This window comes from Acanthisitta chloris, unplaced genomic scaffold (assembly GCF_000695815.1).
Source record: "Acanthisitta chloris isolate BGI_N310 unplaced genomic scaffold, ASM69581v1 scaffold19768, whole genome shotgun sequence".
Classification (NCBI taxonomy): domain Eukaryota; kingdom Metazoa; phylum Chordata; class Aves; order Passeriformes; family Acanthisittidae; genus Acanthisitta; species Acanthisitta chloris.
Window position 1 is genome coordinate 18,274 of NW_008687797.1, and position 18,474 is coordinate 36,747.

Below are 18,474 nucleotides of genomic sequence, written 5' to 3' on the forward strand. Positions count from 1 at the left end.
TTTCATAGATGAAGAGAGGTTCAGTATTCTCTACAACTGTACATAGTCATGTAATATTAATTTTATTTGATTCTATATATTTATGACAAAATGTGCCGTAGCTCTAGTTTTGCTCCAGGCAGGTGTGAGGCAGAGCCAGTCCATTTGAGTTTTGATGGGAATGACAATAGGACTTGGTACAACCACATTTCCAGTCATCCCTTGTTTTCAGGGAGGATTAGGTGCAATTCAACAAGGATAACCTAGAATGTTTGGTTAATTAGATATTCCCTATGATATTGCAAATAAGTTTTCGTAGTGCCAGGAAAGGATTAGTTATCAAAAGGCTGAATCAGACAGTCCAAGTCTCAGCTAAAAGTTTAAAGACTGATTAAAGGCCTTTGAAATTAGACAGGAGTGGCAACCAAAAACATAAAAGATAAAAATAAACAGGGTATAGGCTGACATAAAGTAAATAATGTGAGGTAGACAGAAAAAGCTGTCTAGGCCCTTTTTCTTTCCACAGCAACATCACATTATATGTGCTCATACAGGGATTTTTGTCTTTTTTTTTTTTTTTGTTATCTTAGAACAAATCCTGAAATTAGAGACACAAATTGAAGAAATACATTAAATAACAAGGACAAGACTTAAAGAGAGATATTTTATCTTAAAGCACTGTTTTAATTTGCTCAGCACCATTTCCATTCTTTTGGGCCTGTTGTTACACTAAAATGCCTTTGTTCCCATTTTTGGCTTTTATTGGTTTAGGAATTGTACAAGGGAGAGCACATCTCATGGGATGCCAGCATCTTGACTGACATTTGATACTGCATACCTCAGATGAAGTAATTACCAGAAACAGAATTGTCTCTTTTTTTATAGGCAAGCTACTTTCATTGCCACAGGATATTTTAAAAGTACCCTTAACTTCCCAAGAAATTAGAATGTTTCAGAAACTACTTTCGTCAGCAAATGTAGGGGCTAGGGTTTTTTACCACGTTTAGTGCAGATGCTACAGTGTAATTCATTTTTACCTACTTTTTTAAAAAAATAATTTTATAGAAAAGCTAAGCAGAGAGCACTAAGTATCTAGCAACATTGTGTGAATCCTCTCTTGCAATACATTTATTTCTGTCAAGGAGATGGAAAAGCAGAACTGCTCAGTGCAGGGCTCGAGTAGGAAGCTGCAGGTGCCCATCCTGAGCTGGCACTGAACTTGGGACTTTTGGGCAGGAGTGGTGGGAAGGGGGCTCCAGTGAGGCTACTGGGGCCATTAAAGGCCTGATGGTGCCCTCAGCCTCCCAGAGCTGCTCAGCTTCGTCATGGCCTTTATGCTGCAAGGAAACCTTTTAGAGATTTTTCATTATTTAAATCCAGGCCTGGACATCTCTCCCCATATCTCTCTGTTCTGTACATTGGAGGTCATTTTTGGGCACTCTTACTGCAAATATAAGTAACTATAGCTTTAGCATAGGAAAGTTAAATATCAATAAAGATTTAGAAAAGAGATCTGATGTAATTGCTGAGCTCTTATGATGAAGACCAGAAGTACCTGTAGCATTCATATAAAAAAGGACTCCCTTTCCCTCTCTGCATGTTTTGGATTTTCAGTTTTAACAGTGACAGATCCTTCCTACATCACACCTCCAAACACACTGTTTAGAAAGCATAACAGTATAGCATTTCAGATACTTAGCATAGGTTTGTATTTGGCATAGTGGGAAAACACCTGTTAGATCTTCCATCATCTGGGTCTGTGCATTAATAATACACCTTATCAAGCAGTTCTACTTAATGACTGAGGTAGTGTAAGTTCTTTAATAACTAGATATATTTACAGTGTCCTTATTTACGGTTTCAAATATCTAATTATGATTTTCAGCTATTGAAGCATAACGATTTGGCTGCAGAAGCTTTTGTGTTTTTGTGTTAAAGGAATTCTGATACAGAACATAAGCTGCTGAAACTAGTCTGCACGGTGCTTTAATGGGAAGCACATCTTAGTGGATATGCAAGGTAGTAGCAAAACAATCTGGCAAGTGTCCACTGGGTTATAGTGTGCATCTATGAAAATGAGGCAATTCATCTGTGATACTTAAGGGCATACTCTAAGTGGTTCATGCTGCAATAATTACATTCATCCATTATTATATATTTGTAAGATTAAACCTAAAAAGTATAGAAGGTTTGTTGTCTGGTTTTTTAACTAAATGCAGCTTTTTTAAAGAAAACTTTTGAGCCATACAAAAAATTGAAGCAGAATGTGTTCACATTTAAAATAATAGAATAAATCACTGTCCATTGGGTGAACGTCTGATTCTAGCATTTCTGAAGTTTTGCATGCAAAAACATTTATCTGTAAAATAAAAACATATGAAATATTGTTCGTGCAAAACTACTGATACAGGATTTTTGCGAAATCTTGTGAAAGCCCAGTTCATTTAGCATCTGTACTGCATGAATGTTTCTGACTGTGATGCTGGCAATCTTGTTTCATCCACCTACAAGTAAGAAATAAGAGAAAGGAATTTTCTTTGAAGATGTTTTGTTTTCAACCCCATTTGAGATGGAGATTAGAAAATTGTCAGAAGCAAAATATGTTTCTCAGTTATATCTTTCCCCCTAGTAGCAAGAAGGGAGACCTTAGAGTTGACTTAAGAAATTGCTTTTCAAGATAAGATAAAATATGTTCTTCCTTCCCTAGCTGAATCCTTGCTTTTTTTTTTCAAGAGGTTCTGAATCCTTACTGTGTGATTTGATCATGAGATGCTGCCAGAATGCTTTCACAGGGGACAAATTTAAAACCACTATTAATATCTAGTGGGAACTGTAGATGTATAGGAAACAGAATGGATTCTTCTTTTCTTACAGTGGTTTATGGGATATATTTTTATTTAGTTATTTTCTTACTGGTAAGATGCCCCATGTTCTCATGTTTTGTGGAGATTTCTAAAGTACTTCTGTCTACAGAAAAAGTAGAAAAAAATACAGTTTATTGTAGTAAAGTCAAGTGAAAACACATTGTATCAACAGAAAGAAACTATACACTGAAATACAGTGAAAATATTGCACATGGTTGCACAGCTTTTCTTCAGATATCTCCTGTCCTCAGCAACTGACAATATTTAGTCACAGAAAATCGTCATCATACTTCAGATATGTGTTAACAGACATGAGAACCAGCGCTTAGCACTGTTTTCCCTTTTGTTCTGATGTTGGTGGCACCTAAGTATATTTTCTTTTGAAAATGCTGTGCTCTCTCTGTGCCTCATCATCAACAAGGTTTGGAGGCATTCAACAGGTGTTCCCCAAGGCCTCTTTGTTTATATGAAACCCTAGATACTGAAGAAGGACTTCACACATTTTCTGATCTCCTGGGAGAAAAAGGAGTAATCTATTTCCAGCTCTTTCAGACTGTTGGCAAAATCTCGATACCATTTTGTATATGATGTATCAGTTTATTAATAGATCTATACATCTGCCCACTGAAACTTTAAAATAGCTATAAATAATTATATACTGCATTTCATAAATAATTGAAAAATAGCAGGTTTTTTTAGACTCAGGGATTTTGGGTAAGTGTTTTAAACAGTGGCACTGTATTTTTGTGCATGCTTGAAGCCAATATATAGGATTTCAAGGTCTGTGCATATATATAGAACAATACATACACGCAAATGCATAATATATATAAAATTAGATATATGTAAATGAAAAGTATTTTTTGTCCTTTTAAGGTGTATTTATTCTTTATCACTTGAACAACTTAGTTCAAGAAAGGAGTATAAGATAGAACAATACAGTTGCCTGCCTTTGTTTAGAAGCTGATTTTTCTACTGTTAGTGGGTTAGGCTTAGGAAGAATTTATTTAGATGTAAAAGTTTCACAGCCTTTCAGTTTAAATTAGTCAATGCTAGGCACTTTGTTTTATAGTTGATTCCAGAATTTCTCAGGAAGTCAGGGTCACTCTACTTATGACTGAAAGCATTTATGAAAAATCTTAAGGAAATTCACCTTAAAAGGATTTACATGATTAAAGTCTGATGTCTTGCAAATACACAGAGACTCATGTTCATGCCGTGAAATTTTTAAAATGTGACCTGTTTTTTATTGGTTTGTTCTCTGGATGCTAAAGGAATGCTGTTTCTGTTTGGAGCAGTGAATCAAAATATATCAAGGCACAGATATACAGAGAAAATCTTACTTCCTTGGAGTCTCCTATGAAAATGCTGTATAACTCTACTATGATAATTAAACCAAGAGGTTATGGCAGCTACCTCTTTTACAAAAATATTTCAATAGCATAATTTTAGCAGCATGTCTGTTATTGAAAATCCAAGTTTTCAGTTCAAAGAGTAAAATAGAGAAGGAATATACTGTAAACATGATAAATTGCCAAAATAACATTGAATTATGCTAAAATGTGTTAATTAATGAACCAAAATATGTAAGTCAGAGAATTAATTCCTGGTAGGCACTGATCTCATGCACAAAATACATATGTTTGCCTCCTAAATCCCTTTATTATTACAGTTGTGTACACCTAAGCCTTGTGTTCTAACAGATAAGGCAATTAATTGAAAGTGTTGGCCAACATTGCCAGTTAAGAATTGTTAGTCCCATGTCTTGAGACATGCAGTCTATTTTTATGCTACAAACCCCAGTTATCGTACAAGAGGAAATGGGAAAGAGCTAGATGTTGACCAAGTTGGAGGTATTCTTGGGAGAACTGTGTTCTCTCATCCATTGTTGAAGAAGCAAACTACCTATTTCCAAGAGGAATGCAATTGACAGTCATATCCATAATTTCTACTAGTTCACAAACTCTGTTGGTTTACTTGTTTCATGGAGCATTTTGTGATGATACATTTACAGCTGAGTGGTCAAGGCTTATTTGTAGTCGGACCCCAAAAATGACTTGGTTTTAACATTTCTAACCCCTTTCCATTCAATCAATCCTACTTAGAGCTTTCTGTCCAGAATGGAACATGCATTCTTTAATGAGAAAAAAACCTTTGGGGGAAATATTGATTCAGTGTAAAGTGCTATATGTGATTACTTACTGGCATAAAAATTACCAACTGCAGAAGTATGAAAGCACAGAAAAGAGCTTTTCTGTTTTTCATGGCAGCATATGTTTATGACACATTTTTGGTGCTGGATTCTAACAATGTCTAAATATAGGGCCCTTTCCTCATTCAGAACAAGGCTGCTAGTGTTTCTTTCATGCAGGATTGCTGCTCCCCCAGCCAGGTGTGCCCCTTTGCAGATACCAGGAGAGCACAAGGCAGAGGTACAGAGTGGGTCCTTTGGCATATGCTGGTAGAGTGCAGTCATCAGGTGCCCTTCAGTTAGCCATGAAGATATGTCTTGCCCCAAGGGGAAGGAAGAGCAGGAGACTATGGCATGGTTGGAAGAATAACACTCATGTTAGGTAAGATCTCAGTATCGTGTTACATGACAGCTAAGCAGAGAATTTAAAGGCAAATGTATTTATATCCCAAACTACCAGAGAAACTGAAATCTTTAGCAGCTGACTTAAAGCTCTGTGACTACTGCTTATACAAATTTATTTCACTCTGAATATCCAGTCTTGCTTCTGCCCACTGCTTTTTCTAATATTATAACTCACTCTACATTAGAAATGTCACAGAACAAATTTTCCATTCTATTCTTCTCCTTAAAGTATCTGGATACACTCACATAAATCTGAATGGTTTTGTGCATGCAGGACCTTCTTCCAACCACACTGCTATCTACTCAGTTGATGGTAGCCAGCATTTCCAAAGGCTTTTTCTCTTCTGCCCGATGAGTGCTTTGCGTTATCAGCAACACCTGAAGCGAGAGGGTGACCCAGGGACTTCTGTGATACCAGAGTCTGAGTGAGGTATTTGCCATAGCGATGGCAGGACAGTGGTTCTCCACCTACCAAGAAAGATTTTCTCGAAGGTCTGGCAATCACTGTCTTAGGTGTGGGCAGGCAGAAAGGAAAGCGAAAGGGAAGGAAAAGGGAAGGCAAGGCAAGCCAAGGCAAGGCAAGGCAAGGGAATACACCCCCATCCCCCAAACAAATGATCAAAATAACAAAACCAAAGAAGAATGTTTATTGCACATTAGAGTGCAGGTCTTCAGTAAATGCTGAATTTTTGGTGATACAGAGAAGTACCTCCCTATAGTGGTACCTTTTGTTCAAGTTTTACTTAGTGTGTCATTCCAGCACTCCAGTGGGCTAGGTAACCATGGAGTCCAGAAAGATTTACCAAAGTCTCATCAAGATATATGTGCTGGTTGGGTGGCTGACCCATATCCTTGGGTCAATGACTAGCATCATATGTATAAAGTTCCTTTAGATGTACTGTTTTTCACTATGAATGCAGTACCTCTATATTTAAAAGATTTCAAGTGTTAATTCAATCAAATCATATAAATCAAATACATAAAACTACACTATGAGTTCCTTGTGAAGTAAAGAAGCAAGTGTATGTTGTGATAAGCTATCTTCTCTTTTTGGGCTCATTTCTTGCTGATTAGCTGAGTTAAGTAATTTCGTGGTGCATGTCTCATTCAAATTAGTAAGGTATTCAAGGTAATAAATGTTCAGTTAAAGCACAATTAAAAATTAGGAAGCATTGTGGCACTTATTTTTCTTTAACTCAGTTTATTTTATTAAAGAGAATACGTTCTAATTACAGTTGCTCTTTAGGTTTTGGGGTTTTTTGGTGAGTGGGTGGGGTCTTTCCCACTTCAGTGGTTTAGAAAGTGGATATTGTAAATTTAGTTAGGCTGGGAATTTCATCTAATAAGATAGCAAAAGGATTAAGGATTCCTGTTTCACATTAATTTGTAAAAGAGAAAAGTTCCTTTTGTAAGCAATTTCAATCCTTGAGTCTCTGGCTATGGCTTGGGCTGCTTTTGTGGTCTTTGTTGTTAATTGTTTGGGGTTTTTTTTCTTCTTTTGACAGATCAATATGGGTATTAAAAACCCTGACTGGGTCCACAGTTAAATGTGGATAAACTTACTGTCTTGAAATCAAGTCCTGGGCTGTTACTATTTTTGTATTATGCCCTGCTTGTTAGGCTGCATCTGGGTTCTAATGTTAATATGTTTTAGAGGAGATAGCAAACTTGAAAGCAATTTGTAAATATTGTGGAGCATTGTGGAACTCTCAGTGCACATTTCACAAACCCTTTTGGCAGTTAATGAAGTTACCTGAAATTAGAAGGAGCTGTTATTTTGATGCATAAATAACTGCATGTTGCAATAGAAGCAATAGAATCTTAATTTGAAATTAAAGCCCTTATTTTTAAATAAGGGAGAACTACTCATTTACTTTCATGGCATAATTTAATACTGGACTAGCTCTTTGGCTAACAAGAATAAAATGTAAAACAATAAACCCCATAAAACCAACCAACTCAATTCCCCACCATGCCCTGTCTCCTCCCCCTGCCTCTCACAAAAAAAAAAAAAAAAATAAAAATGCAGGCATATGACTGGAGATACACATGAGGAACGGATGTGGCAAGTAAAAAGATGCTCACTTTTGCACTTTTGCACATGACAGTTGAGTGAGAAAATTACAGTGAAATGACCAGTTTGTGACAAGGTGTCTATTTCTATTTTCAAAACTTAGGTCTCCATACACCACCCAGAATCCCAGGAATGAAAATCTAATTCTTGAGTCCCCAGGCTATTATCTGCAGCTGTGCAATGTTAAAGCATGTTTCAGATACACTGATGTTTAAAAGCATTGGCTAATTTTTGGCTAACAATGCGAGTGCGTGTCTGTTTGCTGATTTAACCATGTTATCTCTTATATAACTTGCACAAGGCAGGTACAAACTGCGACATAGTGAACCACCAAGATCTAATGATGGGCATCTGGTTACACAGATTAAAACCAGTCAATCTCAATTTACTGAGAATACCCATGCAGTTTTGATGAGCTAATGATACTCCAGTAGTTAAGATTCAGAGATTGGGAGCCACTGTTTCGTTTGAGAGCGAACAATGGGTAGATCTTTACGCTACCCATGTACAGGGCAGACACTTATCTGCGATGTGCATATACCATTCAAGCACTCAAGCATTTATCACTCTTAGGTTGGACTGCTGCTGTCCTATATGGGGCTACATCCTTACAGAATCATAGAATTGGTCTTGCTATGTATTTATAAAAGATTTTCTTTCTGTTGTTACTGCTAGCTTATGAGTCAAACAATGGAAGATTTCTTCCAGTATCTTGGTGTTTTGAAGAGTTAGGAAACACTGAAAAATGTTGTTCATATTCATGGAGCAAAAGGCATCTGACACTGACTACCCTCATTTACTTTTTCTCTTGGTTCCAAGCGCACAAACGACTCAGCGCTCATGTGCTGAACTGTTTCTGACAACTCAATACCTCTCTTACACATGGTACAGTAAAAAGTTTTAGTTGCTGAACAAGAATTTTCTGACTGAGTCATAGGGAAGACGGGTACTTTAGGGAATGCAGAAAAAAATCTTCACAATGGGACAAACTAGAGATCCAGGACATACAACCTTCTCTTACACTAACCTGCCAAAATTGTAACTAGTAAGGATGGTGGAACCTCATGCAGTGAGAGGTATATGGTCCCAGGTGTATGTGGCACTCTGCTTTTAGATATACATCTGCTTCCTGCAAGGTACTGTTTAGCATTCAAGGTACTAGTTTATGAATCTAAAGCCGCTGAATGGGAAGGTACTCATTCATATGGAAGACTTTTTCCTTGGGACATAGTACCTTTCAATGAAGGTATACAAACTTGAAACTCATTCAAATATCAGAAAGTTGACAGAAGGCAGAATGTTATCTGAGAGAGCTTGGAACTGGTAGTCCCAAATCCTCCTGCTTCAAGGTGGGCTGCATCTCTTGCTTCGTGAGCAAAGAGAGGGAGGGTGATAGCGGGAGCTCATGAATTTCACAGTGCACAGAAGCCAATTGGTTGAAATATACATTAAGTGCTGTGCAAAGAGGAACTTTCTTAGAAGTAGATTGTTTTATAACTATATTTTATATGTTTCATGGAATGCCTAAAGCTAAAGATAGCATTTCTTTTTAATAAGGGTGTTTATTTGTTGAAAGAAATGAATAATTTATTTACTTGCTATCTTGGTTGTGTGTCTTCTTTCTGTGGATCCTTGTCAGGCTGTACTTCAAATGGATATTTTTAGAGAGCAGTGTTGGTCTTGGGGAATAATTGAAGCATAGCAGTAGGTGAGTTATATGTCCCTGTAGTTGGCCTTTGGACCTTTTGAATGTCAGTTTTTATAGTAATTTCGTTACTTGAAAACATGCCGTGGTGATTAAGTGTTCACATCTTTTATCCCAGCAAATCAGTTGCCATGTTTGCATTGATCAGTCAGGAATATTGCAAGCCTTACTATGTTGTGTTCAGCTGTCTCCGTGATACACATAAAACAGTACAGGGTAATTTTTCCATCTGACCTTCCTTCAGTCTGATCTTGTCTCTACTTTTGTTAATGCAGATCAGGTAGTATGACTCAAAGGAGCCTAAATGCACGCCTTCTAAGTATGTTTATGGGTATTTGTCTGATTATTTGTCTGTTTATTTTGACAGTGATTTGTGTGCACATGTGTTTGTGTATTTATTTGCACGCCTGCATGTACTTGTCAAAATACCTTCCAGAGTTTGCTTCCAAAATGCTGGACCTGATTCTCAAACTTGTACATTTACTTTGCTTTAAAGACTTGTGGCAAATATAGATAAGTGAAAGAACAAGTGCAATCAGGAGTGTTTTACTATTGAGATGTCTAAATGAACATGTTGATGAAACAATGAAACACAAGTATTTCAGAAACAAAAAATTACAAGGATACCTTTGAGTAGTTATACGATTTACAGCATATTTAATTCTGAAAGTGTCTCGTATGAAATAAATATTTGGAAAAATTAATCTATAAAAGCATCCTAGGACACAGAAAGAATACAGCAAAACATAGTTTATTGCTGTTTATTGGCTTAAGTTACTTAATCTGATTACCTCAATTGATGCTGAAGAATTTAGTCTTCAAGAAAATGAAATCAGCCTCTGAGACACTTGAAAAATACAGTTAATGGCTTAACCTCCTTGATCAGAGCATTAAAATATAGTCCTGGATGCTTGAAGTACTCAAGCAGAAGTGTATGTAAGAAATGAATCTACTTGTAATAAGGTACAAGGATGACCTAATTTTGCACTGATAGATGACTGATGATAATATAAACAGTTCAAGAGTATAACCCTTAGCTTGAAAGCTCCATGTGCCAGGATCTCTATAGACAAGACATTTTCCATGAGCATTTTACAAACTTTCAAAAAACATAAGATTGCAGGAAATTTTGAATATATTAAAGGAAATGGATCTTGAGACAACCCTTTCCAGAAACTGTGGGTTATCATAATCCAAGTTTGAGCAACTTAGTGAATAGAAGCCACTTGATATTCTAGTCTATTTTATTGAGTGTTGTAATGACTTTGTAGCATTTGGTAGAAATAAATTCAATAATAATGGACATGTGAAAACAAACTAGATACTCCCTCAGCTTGTAAAGAGTCTGACACACATGTTGCTATGAAAAAGCTTTGCTGAAATTCTAGGTATTACTGATGTAATAATTCTCTAATTAAAAGTTCACTTTTTCAGGAAAAATACAATTTCCAGACAGGCACAAAGTTCTGGCACCAGTTTCATACCCAAATAGACTGTATTATGCTGTGAAGATACCAAAACTGATATAAAACTGAATATAAAATCACAATACTAGAATAGCATTACCAGGCTTTTATATAAAGACTCATTCTTATTTCCCCTGACTTTCGAAAGTCAGGTGTGTGGTTGAATACTTAACCTACATACAAAGATACTGCCATGGGATATGTCAGTCATGAGTTGGTTTGTACAAAGCCACTATCCAAATATCTGACAAGAGCTGTAGCTCCCACAGGCTTTAGCACATGCAAATTATGCCCACTTTTGGAAGCAAGTCTAGAAGATTCACCTGAGTTTTTCTCACTCCTGTGATAGGTGCTGTTAAATTTTAACATCTTTCATAATAGTAGTCCCTTTTTTTCAGAGGTGCAGGGCAGAAATCTTGGTCAATAAGTCCGGTCTTTTCCTAATATTAGCTAACCTTCCTGTTAAAGCCATCTCCCAGCATGGGTTATTAGTATACTTTGCTACCATTTTTCTACATCTTTATATTAGTGTAATTACTGAAAATACTAAATCCCATATATCCCTGAGCTGCTTATTAAGGAATTTGGTTGCTGGTGCTTGTTTCAGCTTTCCCTGCTATAATTTGCCTTTTTTTTTCTAATGAGGCTTAATTCTTTTCCCCTTAAATAAGTTTTTCACAGTAACCAGCACTAGATATATTTCCTTTACCACTATTCCCTTTTCATTAAGAGTATTTTTACCTTAATTAACTGTATATCTAAAATGGAACAAGTAAGATAGAAGAAAACTAAAAAGCACATAAACACATTATAAATTAGGTGTATTATAGTGATTAGGTTAAATATAAAATGATATGTTGAGCCAAACTTGAGACTTATATGAAATAAAATATTTATGGAAAAAATTTGTGACATACAACAACATAATCATAACAACCTACCTGAGACATAGGATAAATCAAAGAATTGCACATTGCCTTTTAACAATTAGCTGCATTTTCTCCCAGAACTAAGCATAATTATAATGCATTTTCCAACTGTTTCTTTTTCCTTACAGTACTTGGGGTGCATAGAAGTCTTACGCTCAATGAGATCTCTTGACTTCAATACTAGAACACAGATTGCAAGGTAAGACTTTGTATAAGCATGTTCTTTAAGGTAACTTCTGAATTGCCTTCCCAAAGTGGAAAGGCCAGGAGGACCGCAAAACAAATAGTAAAGAATTTTTGGATGCCATAAGTCCACTTTTTAATTTTGCATTTGCAGGTAAGTCTCTTACCTGGTATTATACATCTCCAACAGGGCTTAAAGGATACATTTTTCATGAAATTTTGATATGCCAGGAGCTACTTCAGAAAATTTTCGCTAAGTAAGGCACTTATTTGTGACATTTTTGTGACATTTAAGCCAGAGAACATTCGAATATGCTTAAAATGTCCAATGCATTTGTCAAAATTGGTCTATGTAGCTGGTTTGGAGCCCTGGGTTTCTAGAATTTTATAGCAATTTCTTAAGAAAAGATGTCAGATTACAAATTATGTGCACAAAGGACATAAATGAAAATTTATCACCAAAATGTTACCAGAGACAAATGAAAGAATGTTTTATTTTTCAGACTGCATGTAAGAAGCAATAAGCTTGTATTAGGTTCTTATAACAATTCTTTTAAACGTCTCACAGTACTTTTGTAAGAGAGCTACACAAGTGCAACACTTTTAAGAAGTATCAATGAATCATATTATTTCTAAGAAGAGTATTTTCTGAGAACAATAGGAAATGGTGTTTTGCAGATATTTTCACTTGAAAATCCGAGTAATTGATTTCAGAGTAATGTAGCACTGATGTCTTCTAGCAACTGGGAACCACAGTTTCAAATTCTGAAATCGAAATACTGAAGGAATACTTTCCAAAGAAACACATGTAGATTGAGATGACTGGGTACAGTGCTTGAATTTCATGTCTTTGAGGCATCTTACAGTTGCCAGTAAGTTTACCATAACCCATTTTTCATACCATAGACAGCTAATTATTTCTTTTAGCTCACAAGTCAATGGGCCCTGATGAAATCCACCCCAGAGTAATGAGGGAACTGGCAAGAGACAACCAGGGCATCAAGCTCAGTGAACATGGATTTATGAAGGAAATGTCCTGCTTGACCAATATGATCTATAAAAAAGTGACTCACTTAGGAGATGATGTGAAGGCTGGGGATGTGGTCTATCTGCATTTCAGTAAAGCATTTGACACTCTCTTCCCCAGCATTCTCAGACAGAGAAACTGGCTGCTCATGGCTGGGATGGGTGGACCCTTCAGTGGGTAAAAAAATGGCTGGATGCCCAGGTCCAGAGAGTTGTGGTTATTGGAGCTAAACCCAGTTGATGGCCTGTCACTAGTGGTGTTCTCCAGCACTCAGTATTGGGGTCAGTCCTGTTTAACATCTTTATTGATAATCTGGACTTGAGAATTGAGTGCACCCACAGGAAATTTGCAGATGACACTAAGCTGGGTGAGAATGTCAATCTGCCTGAGGGTAGGAAAGCTCTACAGGGAGACTTGGACAGACACCATCAATAGGCTGACAACTGCATGAGGTTCAATAAAGCAAAGTGCTGAGTTCTGCACTTGGGACACAACAACCCCATGCAGTGCTGCAGGCTGGGGGAGGAGTGACTTGAGAGTTCATCAGTAAGGGACTTGGGGTCCTGGTTGACAGTGGCTCAATATGACCCAACAGTCTGCACAGGTGGCCAAGGCCAATGGCATCTTGGCCTTTACCAAGAACAGTGAAGCCAGCAGGACTAGGGAAGTGATCATTGCTCTCTACTCGGCCTTGGTGAGGCCACACCTTGAGTATTGTGTTCAGTTTTGGGCCTCTCACTTTTAAAAGGACTTCAAGATGCTGGAACGTGTCCAGTGAAGGACAGAAAGGCTCATGAGAGGTCTAGAGGACATGTTTTATGACAAATGACTGAGGGAATTGGGTTTGTTTAGTTTTGAGAAGACTCAGAGGTGACCTCATTGCTCTCTAGAACTATCAGGAAGGGGGTTGTAGAGAGGTGGGAGATGATCTCTTCTGCCATGACTGCAGTGAGAAGACTAGAGGAAATGGCTTTAAGCTGAGACAGGGGAGATTGAAACTAGATATTAGAAAAAAATTTCACTGCTAGGATGGTCAGACATTAGAATAGGTTGCCCAGGGAGGTGGTGGAGTCACCGTCATAATTAGAGGTGTTTAAGAGGTGTCAGAATCTGGTACTGAATGATACAGTTTAGTGTTTTAGGGGTTACAGCGATAGTGCTAGGTGGACAGTTGGACTGATGATCTTAAAGATCTCTTCCAACCTTGATGATTCTAATGAGAAAAATTATTTTTTTTTAGGCTTGGATGCTGATTGTATGGTCTATATGCATTGACTTTGAGTTACACTTGCATACAGTAATTTTGAATCAGACCTCGTAAGTCCTCACAAAAAATTGATCATTTTTTTCAAGATACTGTACTGATGAGAGGCTTAAAAGCACAAGGAGAAGTAAATGGCAGAATTCTGGTTTTCAGGCAATGTAGACTATGGAGGCATTTGAGAAGTTTACTCCTGTACTTTTTAAAAACCTCATCATGTACATTTCTGATTTATTTGCAGCAGTGACCTTTTAAAATTATTTCATTACTAAGCACACTTGTAGTTCCAACACAGGTTGTATGTTTGTGTTTGCCACTTTGAAGTACAATGATACTGGCTTATGAAACAGTTGTGATAATTATTGGGTTTGTTTTCTCTACCTGGCAGTGAAGTGAATTCAGCTTTCTGCACAGTTTCCTTTGCTATGTGTCTTCACTGGAACAATGTTATATTTTTCTTATTACCTAGTTTAAAGACACTATTCTGCCATTAATACTTAAGCATATTTGGTGATCTGAAGCAATATGGTCTGCACAAACAAGATATCTTTGCCTTGCAGTTCCTTTAATACAAAAAAATGATTCTTGGCTTTTACTGTGAAACCAGCTCGGAATTATACTTTTTTTCTGTTGAAGGTATGGTGTATTTGACTACATGGTTGTCTTTTTTTGTCCCATCTTCCTCTGATCATACCTAGAGCACAGAATATTTTTTTGAAACAGGAAGCCTTATCTTCCTGTTTTGCCTTTCATTTTGCATTTACAGTTTTTTGTTTATCATAAAACAATGAAAACTCATCATATAGTTCCTGATCTAAAACATTTTTTGAAAGTAGTAGTCTTTAGATGACTTTTAAATCAGCATCTCCATCTTGGTCTGCATTTCATTAGTTCATATGGCTCTAGAAATCCCCTTGACACATCTGAAGTTTTCAGCACTCATATACTTTGTAATGTAGCATTTCACATACAAGTCTATTGTTTAGTAAGAAAATATTATTAGGGAATTGATAAAATTCATGTCTGCTGATTAATATTTTCATGTGTATTAAGAAACGTAACATGGGCCTCAAGGTATGTACTGAATTAATAAGGTTGATGTTCTGATATTACAGGCACCAATTCCCTCTTAAGAAGACACCTGGCACCAAAGGGTCTATGCAGCCCTTTGATTGCAAATAAAATAAAAGCACCTGAAAGTTACATTTATGTCTACTACGCCATGCATTTATTTTTGGGTATGTCCATTGCTGACTTCTCTGCATCCTTCCACCAGTAAGGAAACTGTCCTGTAACCTGATGGCTTCTGATGCAGTGCAGCTCTTGGGTCTGTGGACTTACTGATGTTAGCTGTGACTGCTTCAGCTGACAAAGCTAGATCCACAGCTGCAGTAAAAACTTCCCTGTGTAAACTTCTCTGTGCTGTTTCCTATAACTGGAGAAACAGATGTCATAGCAGCTGTGATCCCTTTCTAACCCATAACCTAATTGATCCTACTGCATGCATCACAACTGTTTGAACTGTTATTTTTCCAAGACCTAGCAAAACCAGTCATAGAAGAAAGTGATCTCTCTTGTGCCGATATGACTTCTGACATTAAGCAGTATTTACTAAGTATGATTAAAATCAGTTAGAAAAAAAATGAGTCAAGTTACCTGATTTACTGTGGAAGTCTGGATGCATCTCTTCATAATAAGCAGGCATTGTGCTTGACATGTACAAAGCACTTACTCTCTTTCTAGCACTGCATCACATCCCCATCCCTGCCTGCTTTCTTACCCTTACTTCTCTATGTTGCAGAGATCAGACATAGGAAGTCAGTCATTAGGAATTCTACATTTGCCTTTTTTTCTGTCTTTCAGTTATTGCACATTCACTTTATGTCTCTGCTAGCCTTGAAGGTGAGCAAAACCCTGAAGTAAAATAAACAGCATCAATTCCTAGAAGAAAAAGCGTGTGTGGCTCAGTCTTGGGAGAGTGAGAGGTAGTCATTGGCTCCTCTGAAAACTCTGGGCATTATTTTAGACAAATCATTAGTCTCAGTTACAGGCAACTCTGAATTAGTGCTTGTAAATGGCACTAAATTGTTGAGTGAACATTTAGAAATTACTTAAAAATTGGGCTAAGATTTCCAGTTATCTAGTGAATTAGATATAAGAAGTTCATGGGAAGTAGTGATCCAGATATTCTGAGTGACTTTGAAAATCAGCTGTTATAATGCATTAGGAAAGTATATGCATCAGTGTGTATGCATGGAGCAATCTGGCAAATTAATAACTTTGGCTTCAATTCCAGGAATTGCATCAAAGCCCCAGTGTAAGTAGTTTGGTCAGTGGTCTTTCCTTTCTTATCAGAGTCACATGAAAAATCAGCTCATGCTACCTAATGCTGTTACCTGCTGTAACTTGTGTTTGGTTTACCTTTTCACTTTTTGTAAATTAAAATGTTGAAACTTGCAGCAATACGTTTATCTTCATGTTAAAGCAGTGAGCAAGCACTTTCACTTGTCATACTCTTCATCAGATCTTAACAGCCTTGCTGGTGCCAAAAGGTATTGCTGTCCTAATTTTGGATCTGATTTGAGGAAAAATGAACAGCTCTGTACAATTATAATAGATTTTTCCTTCATCATTGCACATTTGATGTTTCAAGATTCTCTCACTGCAGGGGAAATGGAAGAACTAGAGTAGTATTAATCAGTTGTATTGTATTTATTCTTTTCTGTAATGAATGTCATGTGAATTCTTGAGCAAATAAATGCATGCACAAGATAAGGGTCAGCAGTTATACATAATGATAAATGAAATCCAGCTAAATCCACATGTTTAATCATTAATTATCCACTGATAATTCTTGTAACACATGTGAAGTCAAGATGACTTTCTTGGGCAACAAGATGAACAGAAGCATTTAATTTTCAACGTAGTGGAGGAACAGGAGGACTAGCAGGCGAGACTGCTGAGCTAACTGCAGGTGGCAACTGGTTAAAATTCATCGGAAACCTACCATCATCATCACAGAAAGAGGCTACTCTTAAGATTCCGTGGCCAGGCCCTTTGTGCCACTGGGCTTTTTATTAAAAAGCTGTTAAAAATCAGGTAAAATTCTTTTGAAACATGTGCAATGTTTGCAGTTCATGTAATATGTTTGTATGCTTATTGTTAAATCTGTTCCAGTGTAATGAGTCTTCACTACTGTGTTGTATGCATGAGTGAGTTATGCACTGGTTTGAATTAGATGTTGCATGCACTGTTGTACAGCTGGGTCTGGACTAAAAGGCTGCATGTTCCTTGGCATTTAATTGAATGCCATCAGTTTACTGCATGCAGAGTCAGAAAGTCACACCTCCCTAAGCTGAGTAAAACATTATGCTGTATGATGTGTAAATAGCGAGTCGGTCAGAGAACTGAAATACTTTATATCAGCAGTGGACCCAAATCCTACTCTGATACCAGTCCTCTCCGTGAAATCTCTTGGGCCGGAAAGATTCCTCTGCAAATTTGTGGCCTGAACTTTATTAGTAAAATTATTAAAAGAAATCCATTTGTGCCAATATCTCAAGCTTCTGGAGGAGAGATGATGGAGATCCAAATTTTAGAGCTGGATTTGAGTCCAATGCTAAACAATATGAATGAAGTTCAGTTGATGTAGTGTTTCACCTATATCTGTAATCTTTGCAGAAATTCATCGTCAGCAAGCATCACTGAAAAAAAGAGTGGAAGACATTGAAAAGGAAGAAGGTTTCTCCTGTGATTTTTGAAAGTGGATAGGTAATGTGTTATCTGCAGTGAATTCTGTATTCAGTGTTCTTCTTAACATGCTGTCTTGCTTGGAAGGTGAGTGTGTTCACCTCTGCTTTCTGCTATGTGGACTCAGGATGTTGGGTAGAGTTTAGGGGATGGTGCCTAGGGAATAGCAGAACACATATACCAACCGCGGTGTAGATACACCGTTGCGTACAGGAACAGATGTGCAGAGTTACTTCGGAGTCAAAGCTGTGGGAAGGATGGGGTGCTGACCACTGCTCGGTTCTCCAGGAAAGAGGATGGAGACATCCTTATAATTCATACAGGACACCTTATAATTCATACAGGGGCAATGACAGCTATAGTGCCTGATAGACAATAAGTTACATTTGCTAGTTTAGCTGTCATTAGCACAGAAATGGGGTAGAATAAATAGGGTTTTGTATGCCTAACACTGGAATCTTGTATTTTCAATGTAGTATTAGTGTGGAAAATGACACCTTGTGTTTGGAATAATTTGACAAATATATAGAAATACAAAGGGAGAGTGAGAGTAATTAATTGAGGTCCCCCATTCCACTTCCTTTTGTAAGAAAGCAAAGAGCCTCTTAGGGAATGGGGAGGGTAGAAGGTTGAAAGCCAA

The 18,474-nt window shown here is 37.1% G+C and overlaps 1 protein-coding gene across 1 annotated transcript in view; it reads left to right on the forward strand.

Annotated features, from left to right (window-relative positions):
• Nucleotides 1-18,474, forward strand: part of SHC3 (SHC (Src homology 2 domain containing) transforming protein 3) — a 54,689-nt gene that overhangs the window by 5,644 nt on the left and 30,571 nt on the right. The window contains exon 2 of the mRNA XM_009080766.1: nt 11,742-11,812. Coding sequence (XP_009079014.1) covers nt 11,742-11,812 — 71 coding nt within the window. The remainder of the gene's footprint in view (nt 1-11,741; nt 11,813-18,474) is intronic.